Raw genomic sequence first — 17,500 nt, 5'->3', positions numbered from 1 at the left:
TATCATTAAAGAGAGTAATAGTATAGTGTATATCATTAAAGAGAGTAATAGTAAAAGATCATTCTTTCCCTGAAAACATGCTTAGAGCTCATGGCTTGAGCAGTTGAAAGATCACGCATGTGTGGCTCAAACTATTCGGGGATTGCATGGATCGTAGTCAAGCTGTCTGCAGTAAACAGGCCCTGGTATGAACGAAAGGGTTTAAACAGACAAACGTCATGGTGAAAGTGTCCGTTTTAAAAGTTTTACTCATTTATTTATATATTTTACAAATCAATCTCTTTGATGCAAATGCTAAAACACCTCACGCACGAATGGAACAAGGAATGACAGGAACTACTGGGCTACAAGTGTGAGCACAGAAGGACATAAATCAGGTATCAGTAATCGCTTCAAATGATCATTTTTTTGGATTTGCAGTACTTACATTACGCAGAACACTCACATATATCATTTCATATTATTAACTGCTCATAAAATATAAGCAATCTTCTAATATTTCTAATATTGCAATTTCAAACGAAAGAAAAGGCAGAACTCTTCCACGATGTTTACAAGACAATGTTGAAAAATAATAATAGAACTCTGTATAAAAGGCTACTAGGCGCGGTGAGGATAGTTAGCAGGCCACACAAATTCTATGACTTGTTTAACAGATCAAAACCTTCCAAAAACTAGAAAATGAAAACACTGAAAAGTATAAAAGGTTTCGAACTTACATACAATCCAACACAAACAATCAGGTTAAACCTCCACCAAACTAGCTCAGTAGAAATGGCACTGATCCAATACCAGACGGCTCAGACTGATATCAGCAGAAACCGCTTGATCAGATACCAGAGGGTTCTTTAGTAAAGAAAACGATTCTATAAAGAACCACGAAAGCCCTTTGCATGATTAATGTATAATGAAAAGGGTTCACTGAATTGAATATGAATGTGCTATAGGCGGTTCTATATAGAACCTTTTTAAAAAGGGTTCAATGTAGCACCCAAAAGGGTTCTTATATTGTTACAATAGAAGAACCCTTTTTGGTGCTGTATAGAAGCACCTAGAGCATATTCTCCACCAATCTGAACAACACTTTCATGATGAATAGAAAACTTCATGCAAACGGTTCTTTGAGTGGTTTTGTTTACTAAAGAACCCTTGAAGCACCATCTTTTATAGGAGTGTAGTTCACACTGTATTTATTCAATAGTACACTACATACTGGATTATACTCTTGAAAAAGACAGTCCTTCAAGAGTTCTTTGGTAAGGAAACACTCAAAGAACACTTTGCATGATTGAAGGGTGCTTTGCATCTGTAAAGGGTTCTAAAAAGAACCTTTTTGAAAAGGGTTCTAAATAGCACCAAAAAGGTTCTTCTAATGTCACAATATCAAGCTTGTAACAATAGAAGTACCCTTTTCATAAAGAACTGTGTATAGCACATCCATGCACATTCTCACGATGCAAATAACCCTTTAATCATGTAGAGGGTTCTTTGAGTGTTCATGGTTCTATATAGAATCAATTTTCATTTCTAAAGAACTCTTGAAAAACCATCTTTGTTGGAGTGCACATTGGTCAATACTCAAGCTATTAGAAAAGAAAAAGTGGCACTGTGCCATTTCTACTGTTTAATATTATTTTTTAAATGTCAGTAAATTCAATTAAATTCTTGTTTGTCAAAGACTTGTAAAAATTAACTCTGCTAAACAAGTGTTTATGTTTGAATGGCCTTAAGTCAAGTTTTTAGAGATATATGAATAAAGGCATAAGTTACGCCCCTGAAATGATCCAAGAAGCTAGTAAGGAAGCTGAAAATATATCGTGCTTGTTAGACCAGTGAATGGTATTCTCTGAAAATAAACACATTTACACAACATTATTGTCTACATGGCTTTTGTTAAATGTACCAGATACATCTTATTGTCTTGTTACAACCTCCTACAACCAAAACTATCAGTGCCTTGTTCCCCCATGTAAAGCAACATTTCAAGTAAGGAACAAGGCAACTGAACTGTGCAGTGCCTTTGTGTACACCATATCGAGAGGTACAAATGAAACAGGTGAAGGAGTAATGCTACTTAAATTAGCCATTAACCTTGATTTGCAGGCCCTTTTATTTCCTGGACTCAGTCTATCACTGAAATGGCATAAGCCTTCCCCCTTCTGAAAGATTAGGGGATAAGTATGGTTCTGCTCTCTAGGACCACTGTGTAACCATTGTTTCATCCTGTACGTAATCTGGCAGTTCCTTACATATAGGCTGTATCGATCCTGCTTATATACCAGACACTCCTGCTCGTGTCACCTGTACCTGTACGTTCAAACTAACATTAACGGCGGATCCTGGAAGAATTTATCTCTACGATTTCAAAGCAGAGATCCCTGTTGGAGAACAAGAGGAGGAGTTCTCTTAGCTAAATCAATGCCAGAAATCCTCAGCAGTCACTGCATTTTAGTTATTACACAAGGATCTCCATTCACAGCAAGCTGGGTTTCTCGGCTTCGTCTAGCGAATGTCCAGCAGTGCTGTGAAGTTCACCTAGAAGGTCACAGGACCTTTGTGGTCTGGTTCCGGACTCTGACTTCTGCAGATCTCTGCTGAGTTTGTTGCTGTTTTCACAATCATCCTCTGGACTCAAGGGCTCGTTAACAACCATGTTGCTGTTTTCGAAATCCCATGGGTAGAACTTGACGGTGTCAGGATTAGAGCCAAACAGCATTTCAGCAACACTTTGCTGAACAGAATCAGTGGAATGCGAGGCCACCATTTTGCTGAGCTCAGAGCAGAAAAAATCGATCTCAGCGAGTTCTGCCATCGCTGTGACATTTAAGGGGGAATTTTTGTCTTGTTCAGTAATTTTCTCATTGTTGGATTCAGAACAGCCAGCATCAGTAATGGGGCTGGGAGCGGACTCAAAAAAACAGTCTTTTGTTGAACATTTGGGCAAATAACCATCAGGGTTAACGAATAGATGAGAATCTTCTCTGTTTTGTGCAGTACCACAGTGTAGTTGAGGTGAATAACTGACCCCTGAGTCACAGCTGCTAGACCTGGTTTCTGCGTCAGATTTGGAATTGTTCTGGATCAACCCAGGGACAAGAATATCCGTGCCACAATGAGTGTAACTTGCCCCTGTTGCATGTGGCACAGGACTGAAAGGGTCAAAACTGTCCAGTTCGGATCCACTAAAAGAATCCCCAAGAATGTCAGAAGAAGCTCTATATGCATGGCATGAATCTTTTACAACTCCATCATTGATCGAAGGGTTGCAGATTTCAGAATCAAATATCAATGTATCATTGGACTCAGGGCTAAAAGGATCAGGAGTTTCCAGATCCAAAATACCAGGACTGGGCATCTCTCGGTTGGGGCTTAGAAAGCTTGGAGCCAGGTCTGCAGATGGATATGTATCTGCAGGTGCAGGACTGAAGGAATCCAGCCCACTATTTTCATGATAACCGGAATCTAGCCTCCCACAGTCCACAGACATAGAATTGACCGAATTGACTTCATGTGTTGCGTCGTAAGTGGGTACAGTTTCAAATGGGTCCAAAGCATTGAGCTCAGGTTCTTTTATAACATAGTTTCTCGTGTTCAAAGAGTCAGGATTGCTTTTGAAGTTATCACAGTGATCTATGCTACCAGAATCAAGGCTGAATGGGTTGTGAAAACAAAGCTTGTAACCATTGGTAGTGGCCAACCCAGTTCCATCAGAGACAGGGCTAATGAGGTATTGAACTACAACCTCAGTGTTGGAGTTCTCTGAACATATGTCTGTAGTACAAGCAGGGACATTTCCAATGTTTTGTGGGATGTTTTTGAGTGCACTGTTGTTCTCCAAATTAAACTCACTGTGGCCAAATACATCAAGGCTAGCACTCTGGTCTTCATGTTCAGGATATGAGAAGTCTTCTTTGGGACTCCTGCTCCCAGATTCACACTGCATTGTTTTATTTGGATCGGGACTGAAGGGTTGCTCTGTTCCGACTGGGGATTCCTCTTTGTCAAAACTGTCCTCATAAGCCTCAAGACTATAGTGCTTGGGATCCTCATCCTCAGGACCAACACAGTCAAATTCATCTGTGTCATTGGATTCAGGACTTGTATGGTCACTCTCAGATTTCTTTCTGTCACTGGCTTCAGCAGAAACAGGGCTGGCATCCGGGCTACCAGGGTCTAAACGCACTGTGAAGAAATATATATCTCCAAATTTGTGGTCATATGCATCTGCATCTGCGTCTGTGAGTTCTGGACTGTGGCTTACTTGATTTGCGTGATCAAAGTCACAAGGGTCACTGAACTCTTGGCAGGTGGGGTTTGGATTACCAGGCTGAATCTGAGGGGAAGGATTTTCTGCATCTTCAAGTTCAGGCTTGAATTCACCAACTGCATCATCGTCAGCTTTGGAGGAAAATGGATCAGCAACTTCAACAGATTCCTCTTTAGAACTTGTGGCACAAACATCTGGCTCTGGAGCATAGTCTTCAGGACTGAGAGGAAAACTGGTGTATGAGCTTGTGTCAATCCTCTGAAGACCATATAATGCTTGATTCCTTCTAACATAACTAGGTCCTGCCTCAGCTTCTACTTCACCCTCTGGGTGCTCCATGCCAGTGAAGGTACCAAAATCTGCATCAAAAGAACTATCAACTGTGGAAGAGTCACTGGAAAGAGATTCATGACTGTCGTTATGTTCACAATGGATAGGGTCAAATCGCCCTCCATCATCAAGCTGAGAGCTTTCAGGGAGATCAAATTCAGTTTGGATTGTGTTATTTAGCTCCATGCTGTCAAGCTCTTTGCTAACTGTGATGCTGATTCCAACATCAGGACAGATGTCACTGTATGGCGTGTACCTCTCAGAGTCACAGGGGTCTGGGACATTTTGATCAAACATTCCAGAGTCAATGGACTGACTACAGTTAGCACCAGCAGAATTATGAGCAACAACATAAGACGTATCAACATGCTCGTGTTTACTGGAGGACTCAGGACCAAAGGGCAGTGGGTCTGGTTCCTTAGCATTGCTTTCTTCAGTGAGAGGGTAATCCTGAGAGAAATGGGCATCTGCTACATCATTGAAAAGGACATCAGAAGCAAAAGGGTCGGTGCCTTTGAATGGATCACCAGATAGGAACTCTGAGAGAAAACAACATGGTGTTAGATAGTGATTTTAACATTGTGCATTCATTCTAATTTTTGTACACATATAATGCTGTATGTCTAATCAAATAAATAAACTAGGTCTAGCAGTGTATAGAGATACCACCTTGCTCCTGAAAACTGTGTTTACAATCATACTGACCTGTCATGTCTACTTTTGGGAAACGGTCATCTCCAAACACGTCATCTAGAGAGAATTAAGAGGAAAAAGCGAGTTTTGAAATAATCTGTGAGTAATACTCTGTACTTCTATAGAAATAGATTAGATCAGGGAACCATTTCACTTACGATCTACAAAAGGGTCTGGATGGAAGAAGTCAAACTCCCTGCTGGAGGTCTGACTGACAGGTTTTGTATCAAGAGACTGGACAATCTCAAAATCCTCTTCTTCCAGATCAGGAGAGTCCATGTGCTTTAAAGAGGAAAAACACTCTTTATAGTAATAATGGATTTCATACTCAAAAAATAATCATTCAGGTTCATTTTGAGATTTAGGTTTAGCACCTCAAAGGTACACATAAGGTACAAATTAAGTCCAGTTACCAGTCAAGCTCAGCATGAAAAAACAACGAGCAACAGGACAACAGGACTAGCACTAGAGCTTTTACTTCAGTGAATATAAGAAAACACAATCACTTTAAAGGCAAAAATGATCCAATAAATGTGTCTTCACACTGAAAGGCCATCCAATCACTTAATACAATTCACAGTTATGAGAATACCTTATCTTGAGATGAGAATCTTATTGCAAAATCCAATGAATGTAATGTTGTCTTTGAAGTACACCTATATACATATCACCATAATCTAAAATAGGTAATAGGTACCTTCAACTATTTTTGTGCCTGTTGAGTAAAGCAAAACCTGTTCGTAAAATAAAATCCCAACTTCAACTTCTTTACCAATTGTTCTACATCCAATTAAAGGGACAGGTTATCATCTAATATGAAACCCAAGTATAAAAATGCATAAACCCAAGCATAAAAATGCATATCAGTATTTAAAACATTACTGCAGAGATCATTAATGTATATCATGAATAACAAGAGCCCCAAAATGGAACCCTGAGGCACCCCAGTGCTGATGATAAACTTCTCAGACAAAAAAAAAAAAAAAACATTAAGAAGTACACGCTGACATCTGTTACTTAAATCATTTCTAACCAGGCCTATAACCTTGTCAGATAACCAATACTAGCCAATCGAGACAATTTGCTGTACATTTAATTGGAATACTATTAAACAGCAATTGGAAATGAGCTTGTATCTCAACACATGTCTAGGAAACATTAAATACAGATGAAAGAATTATTCTGAATTATGGACCGTCACAGTCATTAAACAATGGATGTTGCCACATCTGTTGTTTACCTGTGGTGTGTTTGATCTGGGGGAAGCATCCTCTTCTTTAACTTCGGTCAAAGTGATCTCAGTGAATGAAGATGAACCACTGCTCTTCTGTAGGATTAATTATAATTATGTAAAAGGTTCCGTATATATGAGGTGTACAGACAAGAGTTTTAAAAATACCCAGATTATGCAAAAACTCGGTTTCTTTAAGTAAATGGATTCTCTTTTGACTGTTGCCACACATACCAAGTTCTCAGCAGAACGCTGCAGTTTTTCAAGGCCTTCTATGTTTTGTTGCTGCTCTTTTTCCACAGTTATTTGTTGAACTGGGTTTTCATCCTCATACACATGGTCATAGCACTCTTCTGCATCCTCCTCTTCCTCTCCTGAACTGTTCTCCAGATCTATGCTCAAGGGCTCCCCCACTTGGTGACAGGAAATCTCAGGAACACATGCCTCAATGGCAATCATCTCAGCAATCAGTTCACCCAGTCTTTCTTTGGTCTAGAGGGGAAACCAGAAAGAAACCAGGCATTTTACAGCTAAATCAAGCAAAGGATTGAAGGGGAATTCCACAGATTTAAAAAAAAAAATCAAATTTACTGTATAAGTCACACAAAGTCATTCTGGGTGGTTTGATGTAAAATGGTTAATTGTAGGGAAATTTGCCAATTTAATTCAAGTTTACATTTGTTCTTTAGATTTCTCTAGATTTTTAGTTTTCAGCATTTTCACCCAACTGCTTTGTAAAAATGCAATGTTCACGAACTGTGCTCTCTAATGCCTGTTGCAAAGGGGCACTACCACTTGTGTGTCAGGCTGTAAACTTGCCTTCATCAATGCACATTTTCACATCAGATTCACATTTTATAAATCACCACTGAAGCTTGAATTTTCACATATGGCTATTTTTGGATGAATTCTATGCATACAAATATGTTATAAATGAGGCCCCAAGGGCTGCAAAGTCTACAACAGAAATATAGTGTCCTTATTTGTACATATTACAACGGTCAATTGTCAGTTACTTTCTTGCACTTTATATGCAAATAATACTGTACTTTGCACTTCTGCTTAGATGCAAACTACATTTCCGTGGCTTGTATCTCCAACTTTACAGGAGAAGGAAAAAACTTCCTTTACTTTTAATGTCAATGGAACCAGACTTTTTCCAAGACATTTTGGGCCATTTCTTTTAGTCCATTCATCATGAAATTCACACACAATAGTTTTCTGTGATTAAGCATTTGGAGGTATTTAATGCTTTGGACGTCTGGTTCCTATCACCTCCACTGTGAATGACTCTGACTCTCTTGACCATTTAGATTTCTCTGCAATGGTATATTTCACATAAAGCTACTCTGAATGACTTTGCTTACAGTTGAATGATTTCGTTTTTGGAAAATCTGCACAATTCCTCTTTTATTAAGGAAAACCCAGCACAGAATGAGCTTAAAATAGCTTGTATAGACACAGATGTACATCAGCACTAATTTACAGTACACTGTATGAAGGTACTTGGATGCACACATTCATCCATCCATCCATCCATCCATCCATCCATCCATCCTTCCATCCATCCATCTATCCATCCATCTATCTAATCATCAGCCCAGCTACTCATCCACTCATCCAATGAGAACATAAATGCTTTTACCATGGAACTCTGCCAAAGTAAGCATGCTTACTCTTTTGTGAACCCTTAAATGCTGTGAAAGCACTGGTCATGTAAGTGAAACCTTAGAGATGTCTAGACTACACAGCATAAGTAATTTAGGTTCCTGTTTTATGGCTGTTCTTAGCCAGAGATACCCATTTTCCTTAAGTGCCACGACGCTTACAAACCTCTAGTCACTGTACACACAGGATAATGCTGATTTGGCTTAATGGCAGGTTGGTGCCTTCCAGCTTAATGTGCTCATGGAGAAAGAGTCATTTAAGAGCATGTTGTTATGGCCTTTTATCAAGAAAAAAACAATTAGGGCCTTTGATGTAAGTGAGTAGCAGAACGCTCACAGCAAATAAGTGCAGCTGTCTGGGGAGCCACACACTACTTACAGCCTTGCCCCACCCCCCAACCTCCCCCTTTCAGTTGATACAGAACACTCTCTCTTTATTTATTTTAGGTTCCTCATGAGGTTGTTCAAGTAGAGGCTACCATATGTTTCACAGTGGCACTTAATTAGAAAGATTAATTTAGTGAGTAATCTTCACGATTACCCTCTCCAACCGAATGAATAAATTCCCTTATAATTTAACCAGGGTTCGGTTCTCAGGACTAGTGCCAATCCGGAATTCCCTGTAGGCATGAAGGAAAACCTGAAACTCCTACCTCTGTGATCTCTGCGTACGTCTCGCTAATGGAGTGTTTCAGCGGGCCCATCCGAGCGTGTGCGTCCTCCACCCTTGCTCTGGTATTGATGATCTCCTCATGGAGGTGCTGAAGCTCATCGTTAGCTCGCTGCAGCTCCTTCTCGTACTCCTGCACTGTCTGTTCCAGCTCCTCCTGCTCCTCCTGCAGCGACAGGAGCTGCGCAGAGCACAGCCAAAGCACAGGGATGGTAAGAACACAGCACACAAAAGAGGAGAAGATCAGCGTGAATAGAAAGGAGAAAATGTAGCATGAAAGTATTTAAAACTACTTTTCCTCACTTTTTTAAAATAAAACATCGAAGGTCTAAAAACATACCTTAAGCTCGCCACTCCATACTGTCCATATATAGAAATGAAGCTATAAAATAAGCCTTGAATTTACTGTTTTTGCTGTCTGTTCAGCCTACAGCAGTTTAGCCCTGCCTATTCACATTGAGGTAACATTTTAGCCTGGAATGCAATTTAAAAGAGGGCCAATACAGGGCAGCCAATCAGAACAGAGCTCATTTAAATATATCAGTCCAGTTTAATTAGATAGGGACACAATTTGTGCTCTAGTGCTCTCGGCTTTAATTCTAAACATAAGTACAGTTGCTTGCAAAAGCTTGAATGTGATGTTTTGTGGTTTTTAGTGAAAATACATGTAAATATAACATTTTCTACACATTATAATGCACAATACCTATTTATTATGTGCCATAACTTTTGCACTGGCCACATCTTATATTTTAACTTAACTTAATTTCACCTAGACAATTCATAATGCATCTAATTTGACCAGGGGTGCCCAAACTGTATGTCCATATTGAGTGATCTATATAAGACTCATGGCCTATAAATCATCCTCCTATTTTAGAAGACTGAACCTGATTGGGCTACAGACATCTCAGTTGTTTCTTAACCAGCCGTTTTTCCGAGTTAAAATGTTAGCGTTGGAGAGAGACGATTCTGGAGTAGCTGATAAATCTCAGAGTCTGGTGTTATGGGGGAGTGAAAGCACACAGCAACTTAACCCGTGTTAAATCTACAGTGAGTGTTAAATGTAGCACTGTCTCAGTAAGTATTGAGGGCCACACCAATCTGAGTTAAAGTTAGACTTTATGAAGTGTTAACATTTTAACACTGTCAGCTTGAATAGAGCTTTACTGTGGCACCTTGAGGTGGGAGAATATGTATAAACGGCTATGATCCTTATTTGCCTCAGTCAGTGTAAATGTAAATATCAGGTGATGTAGACATTTTCACAATACACAGAATGCACTATAATATTTACTTGATGTTTAGTGTAACCAGCTAAACAGTGTGGTTGGTTAGTGTAGTTTAGTGGGTAACACCTCTGCCTTCTACACTGTAGACTGGGGTTCAATCCCCACCTGGGTAAGCACCCTACACTATACCAATAAGAGTCCTTGGGCAAGACTCCTAACACCACCTTCGCCTACCTGCGTATAAATGATCAAACTGTAAGTCGCTCTGGATAAGAGCGTCAGCCAAATGCCATAAATGTAAACATGAAACATCTTCAGCAGTGCCACAGTTTAAAAAAATGCTATGAATACAATATTTCTTCAACATTTCACACGCTAGACTGCATTAAATCCAATAAAACAGGACTAACTATGTGCTCCTTGTAATGACCTGGTGCTGTTGGTATTGACTATATCAATAATATGTTTAGAAAAGCAAGCTGTGATGTAATGTCAGTATTGTCATACTGCCCACTCCTACTGTAAATACCCTCAGATTAACAGTAACAAAATCAGTCAGACTCTCATTTCAAATCCGCTGTGCTGGTTCATACAGCCTAAAAACACCATTTCACTCTCCATTTCATTATAACCTGCACTGTGCTTAAGAAATACAGAGTATAAGGCTATGGCTCCCTGAGTTTTCACAGGTCTTTACTGCATGTTCAACTTTAACTAGAACTTAAGGGAATGACATTTGCCTCCTTGATTCTAGTGGCAGAGGCATTAGCCGATTAACCAATTAGATCAGTAACAAGGACTTAAACGAGCCTCAGGCCACCGCTACAAGAGTCAGACAGCTGAGACAGCACGCTGTAACACACAAATCAGATTTGGTTGGCTGGCTTTGTTTTAAGAGAGTGAATGTACACCCAGGCACAGTAGCTTGGGGTTTTTAAACACTTATTGGCCACTACAGGGCTGTGAGAAAGTATTTGCTCTCTGTTTTTGCACATTTGGTTTCATATCACCATATAAAATGTAGTACAAGACAAGAAGAACATGAGGAAACACGAAATGATGTTTGTGATGATCATGTAAGTTGCTGAAGGAAATTTTTTTTTTGCAATATCTATATTCCTCCTAAACATAATAGCTGGTTGTGTCACTACAACCAGATGCTTCCAATAACTGGACATCAGTCTTTCATATCGCTGTGGAGGAATTTTAGCTCATTCTTCTTTGCAGAACAGCTTGAATTCAGCCATATTGGAGGGCTTTAAGGTCCTTCCACAGAATCCCAATGGGATTCAATTCAAGACTTTGTGCTTCGGATCATTATCTTGCTGCACAACCCAATTATGCATGAGCTTCTGATCTTTCGGGAGGCCAGGCCAATTCTGGGAAGAATGTTTTCTCCATTTGGAGATAACGTTCCTCTCAGTGGTTTGCAGGAGTCTTTAGAAATTTATTTATAACCCTTTCTAGACTGATATATTTAAAGGTATTAAATTTACCTTCTTTTTCTTCTCTTCAGGAATTTCTTTTGATCGGTATAGTGTGCTGCTTGGTGAGGCTGTTTATGCAGTCACGATTGGCCCCTCCCTGTCCTGTCCATGTGCTCGTGTTGTGTTTACTTCCCAGTGCTGTCCATGTGCTTCTTTGTTTTAGTTTTTAGTCTGGCCCCTTGTTTTGTGACTCCGCCCCTGATTGTTCCCACCTGTTTTCCACCTGCGTCTGGTTATCCCTCGTTATCCCTGTTTGTATTTAAGCCCTGTGTTTTCCTGAGTTTCTTGCTGGTCTTTGTTTCATGTTTGAATTGTTTGTAAGCCTGCTCTGACGTGCTGTTTGCATAGTTTGGATTTGTTTGTATTGTCATGTCTATCCCATGTCCATCCGTGCTGGCTATATGAACCTGGACTGTCATGAACATGACCCTGGATTTGCCCCTAATAAAATACGCTTATCTCAGCATGTGCGTCCACCTCATCGCTCCCCACCATTACAGCCAGCCTCACACTACTGGAAAGGTTCTGTTTAAGTGATGTTTAGATTCACCAGAGCTGGCAGTAATCAAACTTGGGTGTGTCTAGTTTACCTGATCCCAATTACTAACTAAACTCGATGAACTTGTTGATGGTGTTACTAAGTGGGCACTTATGCTTAATTTTCACAGGGCCAGCTGGTGTTTGATTACCTTTTTTCTTCAATCAAAAAATGATCATCTCTAAACTATATCCTTGTGTTTACTCAGGCTGTATTTGTCTTAAATTTACATTTTGTGTTAAGATCTCAAAAATTTTAAGTGTGAAAAATATGCAAAAGTAGACAAAATCAGGAGGGGGAAAACACTTTTTCACTGCACTGCCTATTAGAAACAACCACCTTGTTGGTTTACCTTGTAGGTGAGCAGTTAGAAACTATAGATCTTTTTCCATGCACAGTTTGAGTTAGTCATCCTTTAGCCCTTCATCAGTGGTCAGTTTCTGACCACAGGATTGGCTGGATATGTCACTATCATTGCGGTACTGAGAACAATCCACCACCTAAACGATATCAGTGGTGGCGCAAAGGTGGTCTCTTTCTAGTGATAAACGATGTATAGTGGAGCTGATAAACTGCAGAAACCTATGAGCTACAGTCAGTAATTGTGAACCTACAAAATGCATCTGTACTGTAGGCATTTCTGATAACACGTCCAATGCATGTAGGCACATGGTAGGTACCTAATAAAGTGACAACTCATAGTGTATTTGTGTGTTTTGTGTGGGTGGTTCACCAGCTGGCCCTCCTGTTTGCGTTGCTCCTGAATGCCCTCTATTTCCTCCTTCAGTTGGGCTCTCCTCTTAGCCAGGCTTTCCAGGGCCTGCTGGGTGTCCCGGGACAGCGCCCTCTCTTTCTGCAGCGCTCCCTCCTCCATAGCCACCACGTCCTCCAGCCCCTGAAAGCCAAACAGGAAGATGATCACTACACAGATAGTTTTGCTCAGGGTGGAATCAGCACAGAAACAGCATCTGCAGAAATAGCTTTCACAACAACCTTTCTCCTTCAGGCAACATCACATATTATTATCTGTGAATTACAGTGAATTATAATGGCGTGAATATCAGCTGGGGTTGCTACCAGATTTCACAGACCGACTTGGTGCTGCATACCTTTGTATTTCTTCTAAAAACAGATAAGAAGCACATTATGCTGCCTGAATTTGGGACAATTTTCAGGACATTTGATCAAACAATGATTTTGGGCAGTAACATATTTTTAGCAGTCATTTATTTGGGAGCACATAAAGCTGGACTTCTGAGGAACAGTTTTGTAGTTTAGTGAAAAATTAAAATTCTCTGAATTTTGCACCTTACACGGATTATAATCATACATGCAAGACAGGTTGGTTATCCAAACTTTGTTTCTATAGTGGTTTTATAGAAGCAATATTTTGCACTGGTTCTATGACACCAATGTAATGAACACCAGAGGTGGATGAAGTACACAAACCATGTACTTGAGTTAAAGTAGAGACACCCAAGGTAAAATATTACTCCAGTAAAAGTAGAAGTCCTTACTCTAGACCTCAACTTGAGTAAAAGTACTAAAGTATTTACCTTCAAATGTACTTAAGTATCAAAAGTAAGAGTACTAAAATATTAATTATGACTCTAATGTACTTTTACCATTTTTGTAACAAGATTTTAGGTGAAAAAACTCCAGCGTCACTCTTGGTAAACCAATTGTTTGATAGAATGTCATTAATTAGTGACGGTGATGTTTGCTAAAATTTTAATGAGCACAAAACACTGAAGGCAAATAATTTCCATCAAGTAGAACCGAGTGGCCGAGTCACTTTTTTCAAACAAGCAAAGTTTCAGTTTAAGATTTATTTGCAACTTAGTTACAAGATTAAGTTTAATAAAAACTTTAAACTCACAAATAAGTTTTTTTAAGTCTTTACTATATTACATCTGTATGTTTCTGTTCAATATTTCTATATTGTGCTCTATTTACACAAAGTTAGGTTAGTTCATCATTTATGTTGAACAGACTCTCCCAAAATTTTACGCTGCTGCACTGACATTGAACCGTGTGCTGCACTGGGTCGGTATGACCAACAGGTCAAAACAAGCTCAGAACAAAGTGACCTCTGTGTCCTGATTGGTGCTCTTGCTTTGCGCTTCTTTCGTTTTTACATGTTATGTTTTTATACACAACAAAACCAAAAGGAACGACAGATTTAGCAAAACATAGTGGAGTAAAAAGTCAGATATTAGACTCTGAAATGTAGTGGAATGAAAATTAAAAGTTGCCCAAAAATTTCAGTAGAGATACATGAAAAAAGTACTTAAGTACAGAAACTAATTACATTTACTAATTACAGTTACTGTCCACCACTAAAGAGCACATAGTGAAAGCTTGTGTAAACTGCATTCCTAAATAATCACACACCTGCCTCAAACTACATTGAGTCATTAAGTAATTTCAAATATACTTGTTAGACTTGGTTGCATGTTAGATACATTGCAGCTCAAGTGCAAAACTAAAAAGGCAAACTACAGACATCAAACATTTTGGCTGATCAAATGGATGTTTAGCCATACTACTCATTTTTTCTTCCTTAACAGAGCATGAAATAACCTGGAAAATATAACAGAATGCTATTTATTGTTGTGGTGATTGCAAGCAATCAAGCCCAATACTACTACTGTATTCAAATGCCACTGGTATCCTTACAGGCTGGAGTAGAGACTATTGAATAATGTAAAGGGGATTTCCATCATTACCTTACTCTTTAAGATGTAAAGTTAACGCGAGTGGTTTGATGTGCACGCTGGTGTGGTGGGTAGTGCTGCTGCTTCACATCAAGGAGGGCCTGGGTTTAAGTCCCGACCAAGTTTCCATGTTCTCCCCGCGTCTGTGTGGGTTTCCTCCCACAGTCTAAAGACATGGAGTCAGGCCGTTTGGACATGCTACATTGCTCCTAGGTGTGAATGTGTATGTCTGTCTGCCCTTTGATGGACTGTCGATCCATCCAGGGTGTGTCCTGCCTTTCGCTCCAGTGACCCAGAAGGAGAAGTGGCTTAGAAGGTGTGTGTGTGTGTGTGTGTGTGTGTGTGTGTGTGTGTGTGTGTGTGTGTGTGTGTGTGTGTGTGTGTGTGTGTGTGAAATAAAATGGCTATGTTTGTATTGTATATATAGTGACCCCTCGTTCCTATCAGCACCATTGAAATGGTGTCTTGTCAATGAGTCAGTAAGTTTCTCAAAGATGAACTGTTTCACATCAAACCACTTTATTTACAACTCAGTCATTGAATTATTGAATTTCTCTTTAACTTTGAGATGGAACTGAGAGAATCACAAGGTGTCACTTTAAAGCAGGCTCTCCAACCTCACTCCTTGAGATCTGCACAGCCGCACAGTTCACTGCTTCCTCTAACACGTCTGATTCAACCAGTGGTTAATCATCAAGCTGAATGAGGTTTGTTAGACCAGGGAAATTACTAGCCTGCACAGCACTCCTCCAACTTTGATAGAACAACAACAACAACAACAACAAAAAAAAAAACCAAAATACAAAACATATGTATCTACACTATATGGTGGAACATTCAAAACACCTACTTGTCCTGTTTTTCTTCTGAAACTAAGGGTATTAATAGGGAGTTTGTGCCTGCTGTGCTGCAGTAACTGCCTCTGTTCTTCTAGGATCATTAGATGTTGAACATTGCTTATTTTATTTTTTGCAAACAGAACATAAAGAATTCTACAATGTACAGCCAACGGCAGAGCAATACATCATCAGACAGCACCAAACTGGAACATGAACACAATATTCTCAACAATATCCTCAAGCCATATGATTTTACATAGTAACTTATATACCTACAGAAGGATCACACATCCACATCCACACACACACACACACACACACACACACACACACACACACACACACGCACACGCACACGCACACACACACAGAGGAGAAAATGAAGAAAATGACTTTGGGCCAAAATCTGTTCGTTATCTTGTTGTTACATTGCTGCATTCAGCCCAAGGAGCATTAGTGATGTCAGGTACTGATGCTGGGTTTTTAGTTCTGGATCACACCAACTCATCCCAAAGGTACTGGATGGAGCTCCATCAGTCCAGAGAACACAGTATCACTGCTCCACAGCCCGATACTGGGGGGCTTTAGACCCCTCTAGCTGACACTTAGCATTGGGCAAGGTGGCCTCAGGCTCATGTACAGCTGATCAGGAGCATCCCATACTTTTCTATGGAGATTATACTAGCTGTGAGTGCTCCTGTGTCAGCAATGGGTCCTTAAAATAGCTGCGTTCTCTGAGGTGTCTGGATATTTTGGACATACAGCGTACATTACATTTCTGTGAGTGAATAATGGAGAACGAGAGGCAGGAGGAGAACTTTAAATACACATACGCAGCTCGAAGAAAGCCTGCAGACTAAACTGAAATTCACCAGGACACCAAAACTGTGGCCAAAAAGATGCCAAACTCTGCCTGAAGCCACAACCCAGTTAATTCATGATGTCACCTGCAGTCAGCCAAAGAAGCAATTAGCTTATGATGCACGTTCACCCTCATTTTATCATTGCAGTTTTGCTGCAGTTTCATCAAGTAAAAGCTTTCATTCAATCCAGCAGAACTATTGCCTATATATATATATATATACACACGCACACACAAACATATATATATATATATAAAACATGTGTGTGTGTATAAAAGTAAGAATAGAATGCAGATTTTAGGCTACAATGTCTGTTGAAGGGGAAATCCACAGATTTTTCAAAATGCCAGTGGACCTACATGTGTCTTCTCAGTGTTATCAACATTTTGGATCAGTGATGTTGATGACGGTAAACTAGAGAAATATGAAGAAATATGTTTTCTTTGGGGACTATTTCGTCTTATAAAACCTTGCATTTATTTCAATGGCAAGATGCAAATGTGTTTCAGGTCAAAACTTTCACTCATAATATAAAAAAAAAAATGATATCTCCGGCACCACCGTATGGGGGGAGCATTTAAAGGCATTACAAGACTCAGATGTCTGGTTCCTATCACCACCACTGTAAACAATTCTGACTCGTTTCTCTAGAACTGCGTAGTTCACTCAACCACTCAGGTTGTCTTTGTTACCATCTTACCACTTTAATTTAGCATACGTTTAGAAAAATGGGTCGAACTCCCCTGATGCCTCTAAAAGCTACACTCTTACACTCTCAGAAAAAAAGGTAGGACACTGTCACTGGGCAGTACCCCCCTTGTCACTGTAGTGGTACCCTCAGGGGTACATCCCAGTACCTTTGGTCAGGGAACATAACTGAACCAGAATCCATTGAAATGATATTTTCTAAGTTGTATTGACTCCACACTTCCCGTCTCACCTCCAGGCTTTTATTTTAATGGTCTG

At 39.8% G+C, this 17,500-nt stretch overlaps 1 protein-coding gene across 1 annotated transcript in view; it reads right to left on the bottom strand.

Moving 5' to 3' along the window:
• Window positions 1–230: 230 nt before the first annotated feature.
• Window positions 231–17,500, bottom strand: part of si:ch73-140j24.4 — a 22,153-nt gene continuing 4,883 nt past the window's right edge. Inside the window, exons 3-9 of the mRNA XM_017713602.2 lie at window positions 12,849–13,010; window positions 8,842–9,039; window positions 6,756–7,013; window positions 6,531–6,617; window positions 5,449–5,572; window positions 5,303–5,347; window positions 231–5,136 (exon numbers count right to left, since the gene is read on the bottom strand). Coding sequence (XP_017569091.1) covers window positions 2,474–5,136; window positions 5,303–5,347; window positions 5,449–5,572; window positions 6,531–6,617; window positions 6,756–7,013; window positions 8,842–9,039; window positions 12,849–13,010 — 3,537 coding nt within the window. The 3' untranslated portion in view covers window positions 231–2,473. The remainder of the gene's footprint in view (window positions 5,137–5,302; window positions 5,348–5,448; window positions 5,573–6,530; window positions 6,618–6,755; window positions 7,014–8,841; window positions 9,040–12,848; window positions 13,011–17,500) is intronic.

The sequence above is a fragment of the Pygocentrus nattereri genome, chromosome 2, assembly GCF_015220715.1.
Source record: "Pygocentrus nattereri isolate fPygNat1 chromosome 2, fPygNat1.pri, whole genome shotgun sequence".
Classification (NCBI taxonomy): domain Eukaryota; kingdom Metazoa; phylum Chordata; class Actinopteri; order Characiformes; family Serrasalmidae; genus Pygocentrus; species Pygocentrus nattereri.
This window is presented reverse-complemented; position numbering and strand designations above follow the sequence as displayed.